The 9,477-nt window shown below is 37.7% G+C and overlaps 1 protein-coding gene across 4 annotated transcripts; it reads right to left on the reverse strand.

The window, feature by feature from the left end:
* Positions 1–1,067: 1,067 nt before the first annotated feature.
* crlf1b (cytokine receptor-like factor 1b) lies at positions 1,068–9,169 on the reverse strand. 4 transcript variants are annotated; one of them, XM_079592795.1, is made up of 8 exons: positions 8,726–9,169; positions 7,173–7,451; positions 6,953–7,082; positions 6,687–6,853; positions 5,766–5,923; positions 3,388–3,556; positions 1,754–1,935; positions 1,068–1,205 (listed from the first exon to the last, which is right to left on the reverse strand). In XM_079592795.1, the coding sequence occupies exons 1-8, from the start codon at positions 8,853–8,855 to the stop codon at positions 1,182–1,184; spliced, it is 1,239 nt and encodes a 412-aa protein (XP_079448921.1). In that variant the 5' UTR covers positions 8,856–9,169; the 3' UTR covers positions 1,068–1,181. The 4 variants fall into 4 exon arrangements, with proteins under 4 accessions (XP_079448921.1, XP_079448920.1, XP_079448919.1 ...); XM_079592794.1 differs by having other exon boundaries at positions 1,754–1,938; XM_079592793.1 differs by lacking the exon at positions 1,068–1,205 and having other exon boundaries at positions 1,474–1,935.
* Between the last annotated feature and the right edge of the window lie 308 nt (positions 9,170–9,477).

Genomic DNA, 9,477 nt, shown 5'->3' on the forward strand with positions numbered 1-9,477 from the left:
CTAATGATAGTTTTGTGTGAGGAGCAGCAGTTATTTGAGTCATTTGAACTCAAGATTTGTAAATGAATCGTTCATATAAGTTTCATAAACTGGACCAGCGAAGAACGACTTCAATTTGATTTGTTCGTCTCACAAAACTGATTTATGATACTTTTATAGGGCCGCAACACCAGTCCTCATTAACTTTTTTTTGGTAACACTTTACAATAAGGTTTCATTTGTTAACATTGGGGACTTTCACACTGGAGGAGCTTTTTATTAGTTCCTATAACTATTGGCGAAAGTACCCACTTTTGGGTGTGTTCGCACCACAGGAACTATAGGAACGATTTTAGTGATAGGAACAAGACTAAATTAGCTCCTACTTCAGGTTCAGAAATTCTGTAAGAATATAATACTCATGTTAGTTCATGTTAAAGCATTAACTAATGTTAACAAATGAGACCTCGTTGTAAAGTGCAACCGCTTTTTTAGTAAACTTTCCCTTTAAGAGAGAAATATTTAAACAATCTTTTTTTGCTTACAAATTCTCACTCTTAGCAAACACGATAAACTTTGTATATAAAATTGTCTGATCTGTCAGGTTTATTTTCAATCTACATGTGTCTGAGTGTCAGCTACACTATAAACTGTGATCAGTTGACTTATCTTAAAAAAAGTGAACTTCAACTAAACTTGAACAAATAAACTTTGTGTAATTGAAAAAATTAAGTTATGTTACTTAATGTGTTATGTGTTAAAATTAAGTTATAAGTTACTTGACAAGTCCACATAACTTAATTTCTTCAATTACATATCAAGTTTGACTTTTACTTTATTTACTTATTGTGAAGGCAATGGGTTTCCTCACTTTTCTTTTAGTTAAGTCAACTGTTCACTTTTTACAGTGTAGTTGTAATAGTCTCCCATTATCAACATTTTATGCTCTCTTTCGTCATTCTGAGTCTTTCTTTATGCTTTAATGCCCTTATAAATAACATGTCTGAGACAAAAGCACTTCCTTTGACGGGGACTATAGCAGGAGGCGAGCAGTAGATCATGTCGCCAAACTACAGTCTCCTTGCAGATTCCTTCAGAGAGTCTTGGCTCATCCAGATGAAACGTCCCAAGCACTGAAGGGTGATAAAAACCTTGTCGTCGCAGGCCCCCGCAAACTCTCCCAAGCCTTCTTTAGAGTTTCACTATGATTTACCGCTTTGTAGTACCTGAAAGGCAAGACAATGGCATTTACAAGTGAATGTGATGAGTTGATATATGGGGACAGAGAAGCGTAATTGGTACCAGCCATTCTTGTGGCAGTTACATCGTGTTCTTCAAAGGACAGTGTGACTAATGAAGCGGCCCAAGTTTCCCAACAGTCGTCAGTGCCAGAGCAACAGTAACCACTGAATCGGTTCAGAGAGCGTGCAGCGGATGTCGGATAGCGTTCGAGAACGCCACACAAGACTTTCCGCGCTCGGTTGGATCGCTGCACAGTCTAACCTAAAAGGAATTTATTAGCATTCCGGCTGATTACTTCGACTGGCTGTTCCCGTCTGTTGTGGTAACCGTCTGAAGATTATATGATGCTCCGCCATTAGCAAACGCAATCAAATGCGAGTCTATTGATCAAAAGCGTAAACATATATTTTGGTTCTCTTTTGTGTGGGTCACATAAAACCACTAAATGTGGCTGTATTTCATGTGTGCCAAGAGTGATGATTTGCCGTCTTGATATGCGTCGCAAAACGGGGTGCGCTTTGTCCTTACTGACCTGGTCGTGTGTTTTCTGGGCTTTCTGCAGCCAGACGCGCCATTGGTCGTAGAGTTTGATGCTGACGTCCGTACAGCCGTAAGAGTGTTTGCGCATCCAGCCGAAAAACTGCTTGAGCTCCTTTCGTAGCGTTGAGTTGTGCTCACTGGGCTTCGAATCGCACGAGCCACCATGTGACCTTTCTGCTGGGCAAATGGAAATGAAAATTACATTAAAGTGATATTAAAATATTTCGTTTTTAGTAAGCAGTTTCAAAAAATCATAACTGTAAATGTTAAACTGCAAATTCAAACTCGTTGGACTGGGCAATTATAAAAATGTTCACTATTTTTCAACATTTTGACAGTATTCATTTTGGGATGCATGATATATCAGTTATCAAAAAGAATATAATATATATAATATTTCACACTGTTCATTATAATGTTGTGATTCCTAAATAAAATGATTAATTTTAGTTTGTGTTTTATTTTTAACTTAGACAAAATTGTATAGAATTGTAAAAAAATTATGGCCAATAAAGTCAGAATTTTTATATTAGTGAATCCCTAATCTTTTTTCCTCCTGTTTTTAAAATGTATATTGCACCATTATAGCATTGCATGCTAAAAAGAAAATCAATGTTTACCTACATCCATTTTTATTTCAACATATTATATGTAATACATTAAAAATGAAAAAAATATATCAGTGATTAGTTTTTGTATTATTATTTATATACTATTATATTTATCAGTATTTTTTTTTAAATATTTATAGAATTTCTAACTTTTGTTTTGCATCTAGATTTTTATTCCAGCTTTATTTTAATTAATTAAAATCATTTAATATTAATACATTTACAACACTGGTTTGGAATTGATTCATTATTAATAATTCATTAATTAGACTGTTTGAACTCATGAAAATGAATCAGGCTTACCAACTCTTTAAAAAAATAACTTTTGTCTATAATGCTTTTATAAAAGGAAAGGAAGGTCACCCAGCTCTATGTAGCAACCATTATTTGGTATTTTATCGCATTAAGGTGTACATATTGTGTACATGTATCTGCATGTACATCATATTTATATGTGAACCATTTGTAAAACATTTGTTAAATTCAACCCCCGCTGACGACAGTTGGTTAAATGCTGTCGATTGTCCAGTGTGGCCCTGAGCGATGTGCACATTCCCATGAATAATAGGCTATTTACCATCTCTCTGCTAATGAGCATTAAACAGAATGCAGGAAGAGGACCTCAGACTTGCCATAACTCATATTGCTTGGCATAAAACAGAGGTTAATAACATCCTCTCTTTAATGCAAGACATGTAACATAATTTATTATGAACCGAATCTGTTTCCACTAAGTTTCAGGTCGACCGCCCCTTTAATCTGAACATGCTCTAAGACTTTTTTAATTTATCAATCTGAGACAAGCTCAAAGAAATCATCAATTGTCCCCTAAAGCGCTTTGACATTTTACTGAAGTCTTTTAAATCTGCTTATGAGAGATCCCTATCAAGTAGCTTGATGTTTTTTTCAGTGTTTACATATGGTTTGAATCTAATTAGCGCATGATGCAGAAGCCTAATGTGATTGTGAAGTAAAGGGACGTTGCATTGCTGCTATGAATTTTGCTGTAACTCACCAATGCCAGGTGTTGACGCAGCGGTCGAGTGGCTCCAGTCGCTCCAGATACCTGCCTTCTTCGAGCCATAGATGCCCACTGGGTTGCAGCGTACTTGGACAAAATACACAGTACCGGCTCTGAGACCCGCTAACCGACATGACGTTTGGTTCCCAGCATCATCTATCACCTGAGGGGAAATAAAATAAATGTCCTTTCCAGTGAGCTGTTAACTGCTGGATTATTGAGTCAGTTGAACCTGAGAACCAGATCAATCAGATTAGTGAACGAATCATTGAATCAAACAAAGCTATCTTACTTCTTAAGTTACTTCTGTCATATGGACCACCTTTATGAGTACGTCATTTAGGGGTTTGGAAAAGTGGTTAGGAGATTCCTCAAATTAAAAAAAAAATTGTTTCACAGAACAAAGAAATGTCTGGAATCGCATGAGGCTGATTTAGGGTACGTTTACATGACAATGATGCACTGAAAACGGAAACGTTTTTCCTTTGTGTTTTTTGAGTACAGACAACAAATGTCAAAATGATCCCAATTCACACAGATCCCCAAAAACGACTAAAATTGCTGTATTATTCATGCCAGGCCAGTCGTTGATGATGTCACTTAGTAAAGAAACGCTACCTTTTTCAAAAACTTGCACTTTGAAACCCGTTTTGTTGTGTAAATGAACGGCCAAATAGCATAAAAGTTGGATGTTTTTTGTTTAAAAAAGTGTTGTGTAAACGGACCCTAAATAATAACAGAATATTTATACCTTAAAATCAGAGGTGTCCTATCCAGCTCCTGGAGGGCCACTTTCCTGTAGAGTTTAGCTCCAACACACCTGCTTGGAAATTTCTAGTGATACTAAAGGTGCGTTCACGCCAAGTCGTAATTACCGCAATGATTCTGAACTGTTAAAAGCCTCCAAGTGCTAGTAGAACTTGTAATTACAATGTGTAAATAAAATTCTGAGAGCTACGACTAAAAAAAAACGAGCTACCTGAACATTGCAGATTTAAGGTGTGTTCGACTTGTTGGCTGTGCAGATCGATTGGTGTGCGACATCAAAGTACTACGAGAGCGATTTATTTACAGTAATTACAACATGGGATGAATGCAGCATAAAGACCTTGATTAGCCGGTTCAGGTGTTTAATTAGGACTGGAGTCAAAGGTTGCATCCAAAATTGCACACTCTTGAGTAGGTACTTATTTTGAACAAGTACCGGTACTTACTTTGCAAGTGCTAAAAAAGTATGTTCTATATGTGTGTAGTATGAATGTAATCTGGATGTACATTCACCATCTTGTCACTGTCATGAGACCTACCAGTGTCAATTGCTTCACTGCCATTCACAAATCTTCTCCCGTGGGCGCATGGGATAGTAAAGTGTCCATCATATGGACACTTCAGAATCCCGCCGGAAGTAGTAGGTCTTCCGGGTACACTTTGCCTACTCTTTTATGAGTACTGTGAATTTGGACATATTTCTTTGATAACACAATTTTTTTGCCTACTATATAGAAGGAAAGTACATGATTTCAGATGCTGGAAGGTGGAGCAGGATTGGACAACACTGCTTTAAATTTAGCTTTCTGTTGGACTAACCCAGGACTGTCCAATCCTGCTCCACACTCTTAAAAATAAAGTTTCTTTATTGGCATCAATGCTTCCATGAAGAACCTTTAACATCTATTGAACCTTTGCACAAAAGATTCTATATAGTGCAAAAAGATTATTAAAATGTTCTTTACACCCGGGCACAGTCAGACTCGTTGGCCCTAACAGATTTCTAGTCGGAGCAAAGACGGTCCAAAAACAGACCTTCGGGCTGTTGTCGAGGAGGGGGCAAAAGGGTGCCGAGTAGGAGTGCCTATTCCCCCTATCAGACCATTGTGAGCCCCCCAGTCAGAGTCCCTCTTGGTGGGGAGAAAATCTGCGGTGGAGTTCTGGAAGTCCTGGAGGAGAGGGCCTCCATAGTCTTCAAGGCAGTAACCTAAGCCGACCTGGGGTCACTCTGGTCGGTCAGAGAGGTCAAACATGACCAGGGGTGGCTATTTTAAGAACTGTTCACTGAAATATTAAAATACTTGCCTAATGCCTATAACCTTCTAGTAATCCTTGTTCAGGTCTGTTTGAATAGGGTTGGAGCAAAACTCTGCAGGACCTCGAGGGCCAGCGTTGAGAACCCCTGTTTTATGGCATCGCTATGAATACATGAAACCGTTATTTTCAATAGTGCAGAGTTTAGCTTCAACCCCAATTAAACACACCTTGGATTACCAGTAACTTCCAGGCAGGTGTGTTGGGGCATGTTGGAGCTAAACTCAGCAGGACGTTGGCACTCCAGGAGCACGATTGGAGACCGTTGGACAAAACCCTTCCAGCCATACCTTCCATTCGTCGCTCTCCTCCACACGGTATCGTATCTGATACTTGGCCTGAAACAGGTAGTCTTTCAGGGCAGGAGGACTGCCCCAACATACACTTAACTGATCTTCCAGCTCTCCAACGCGGCTCACAAGGACATCAGGAGGCGGATCTGTAGTTACTGAACAGAAATGTTTCCCATTATCTAACACTGAAAATTTTGCTTCAGAACTGTTGATTAAGCCCAACAAAAGATGGTAACCATCAAACTATTACAAGCAGCTAGTTTTTAACTCTTGGAAGGGAAAGATCCCTTCAAAGAGTTGAAATATATGTAGCTGCTTGTAATTGAATCTCCCAATAAACCTTGATCGCTGCTCATTAGCTAGATGATATTTTGCCGCTGTAAATGTAATCTCCCATTTTCATTGATGTTTGCGATTGGACGTGCTCCACTGATACGTTTTTTTAATCAAGCTCGCCTTTAGGGCAAAGCCAATCATGGAGAATTCCAGAGCTTATTGTTTCAGAAGATGAGGAAATGAGGGCTTGAAGATGGTGTAGTAATGCTATATCTATGCTTTTCTTTGCAAAAAGTGCTGATTGATGGAAGTAATTTAATTGTGATTAATTCGATTAATTCATTGGTATGTCAAAAAAGTAATTCGTCAAATAATAAATTTTAACCAATTGCCAACAGACTTCAGCTGCCTATTGACCTTCAAACTTCTATTTTCACAAGATGCCTTTTGGAAATGTTTCAGCTGTTGGAAAGTGCTTTTACAGTCTGTAAAAATCTACTCTCTCAGACGAGTGTGCGCACCATATGCGAGACGTTCATATGGTTTTGTGCATCTATGTGTGAGTTGGGAAACGTAATCTCAAGTTACCTTGATCCCAACATCTATTTTTCCATCAAACAAGCATATTTTAGTTCTACTTACCTACATCTAAAATGTCTAAGGTGACCACATCAGAAGAGGCAGAGCCAAGCTGATTAGACGCATCCACCCAGACTTCATATGGTGTAAAAATGGCAAGGTCGCGTGGAACGTAGCACATATACGGCAGTCCCGTGTAGTCTTCGCAGTCTTTCTCTTTACCGTACCATCTAGATGGAAGTTAAAATGGAAAACTTGCATGCTGAAAGCGATTCTTGCACAATTATTTTTTTGGAAAAGTATGAAGTTTTTTGGTGTCAAAATCTTACTTTAGTTTGTACTTGAGGACGTATTTGGTATTGATGAACGTTTCTCCTTGACTCCCTGGACTCCATCTGCAGCTGAGATCTTTGGTGTTTCGTGACCAGCATGTCAGGTTGACGGGTTTCTCAGGGGGTGCTGTACATCAAATTAAAACGAAAAGAAGAGGACGGCATGAAAATTCAAAAACACATACCAAAAAACACCAAAACTTGTTCACACACTCACAGCCGACATAAATACACGATCCGGCCAACACTTCTCCGTTGCTTCGGTGGCAAACCAGGTTGTCTCCTGACTGCTGCAAGGAGCCATTGAGTTGATGAAGTGTGACACTTGATTTGGTTGGGCTCTGGACTCTGTAAGTGTTTCTGGCCAATCGTCTCCCATTCAGCGTCCAGTACAAGGACCTAGCTGTTATTTCCAGCTCGGCACTAACAGTGCACACTGCAGTCAAGCTCGAGCCGATGCGAAGCACTGGATCCTGGGGGGATATGACAGCCAAGTCTGGGGGTCAGAAGAAGAGGAGACTTCATGATTCCAGCCATTTTTACAACTGGATTTATGACCGGCAGTTGGAAAGGTTGCACAAGGTCATTTTTCAGCATCTTAAGTGGTTTTCCATCTTGTAAATATTCGTCTTGTGTGTCCACAAAGCTCATATTTATTCATGTTAAAGATAAATGTTCAGAGGGAACAATGGTTGGGTTTGAAAAGCTACTACTACTGGCCTTCAGGGAGAACAAGTGTTGATGTGGATCATTTCTGCTCCTGGTGGGAGGCGGACAAGCTCTTTAACGTGCCATTGGACTCTAAGGAACATTGAAGAGTTAGGAAACAAGACTGAATTGTTCATCTAAAACTATAGTACTTATTGGACACTTTTTTCTCTCCTTAAGCATTGTTTGGAAATGCTACCAATGAAACTGGTGATTGAACAACTATATTCACATTTATATTCAATTTAGTACACAGTTTCTAACGCTTTTGTTTGGTCAAAACACAGAATGTAGCAGATGATTATTTTTGTTGCATAGCATCATTGTTATGTCTTAGCTGAAGGATGCTTAAATTACTGAATTTGTTTAAAAAAACAAATGAGGTAACTGTTTTATAAAAGCAATATTGCACTCAAGGAAGAGTTGTTTTGACTGTAAAAAATTATTTTCATGATTTGTTACAACTTTTTATATTTTGTCAAATCAACTTAGATAATTAATGTGGTTTAGATAACATAATATTTTGAGAATCTATTTATTTAACCAATCTCCTTAATTGTATTAACGTTTTTTTATTCAATTAACTACACATTTTAAGGCAAGCAGGTAACTTTAAAATTAAACCAGCAAAAAAAAAAAAAAAATACAGTGTGAATAACACGATCTTTATGAACCATTATTTTCTTGTTTATTAGTGAATACTGAGTTATTCTAACAGAAATCCATTTTTCTTATCTTAAAATAACGCGAATTTACCTTGGTAACTTCCAAATGCAAGTTAAACGATTACAGTATCAAAAGCTTTAAGAACATTTCAGCATTTCTTTGATGAAAGTGGATAATTGCCATTGTTAAAGGTAATAATTCTTCCTTTACTATAGTATTTTAGCCAAAACTAAGGAGAATATGACCACTAATTTGACATTCTTAAGTAGAGATAAAAATGAAAACACAAAAAACGCCTCCAAAAAACAACCTTTTAAATGAAGATGAAGTTTGTAGACTTCTTCTCAAATGGCTTTAATTCAAATAAACTTTAAATACATCTGAAATTGTACTTACGTGCTGTGAGTGCATATGGAAGAAGCAAAACAAAAAACAACATAATGACTGAAATTGTCATTCGTCTGTCGCGCGCGCTGTGAACTCGATTCTTGTCATGCTGATGGGAGCGCGCGTACCAATAATCCATTCTCCTTCACATAAACGGCAGAAAAATAAAAGCCTTAATCACCAGAAAGCTTCGTGAAAATCATTGCTGGTTCTGAAAAGCACCATTATGCGGAGAGGACGCTCAGATTCACATTCACTCAATTTTAGAGAAGAATCAATATAGTGAGTGAACGCCTCAAAAGCTGAAAAAGTTGATTCTTCTGAAGCTCCTCCCCTGTATTACCACACAAACACAAGTCATTATTAGTAGGGAATCTGCAGCCAGTGTTTTCTTTACTCTTTTGAATGCTAAGTTGGCCACAACAGAACATAATGAAATAAACCCTTTCAAAAAGTGTCGGCTATTTCTCACGTATTCATTATTTGCACAAACACAAGGCCAACATTTTTTATCTGCAATGCATATATAGTTCATTATGGGCTGGGGTTTTTTACAGTGCAAATCCACACCCATGCTGCTTCAATATGATATATATATATTGTGTAATTACTGAATATTTAGGAAATAAACAAATAGGCTATTATTTAGATATTATTCATTCATTTATCATAACCATAAATCTATTTTTATTTTTTAATATGTATAGACTTTAGAGCTTTTTAACTAATGTGTATTACCTTAGACTAGAACATGTATTTTG

Source organism: Phoxinus phoxinus (assembly GCF_949152265.1).
Source record: "Phoxinus phoxinus genome assembly, chromosome: 20".
In the NCBI taxonomy this organism is placed as follows: Eukaryota; Metazoa; Chordata; class Actinopteri; order Cypriniformes; family Leuciscidae; genus Phoxinus; species Phoxinus phoxinus.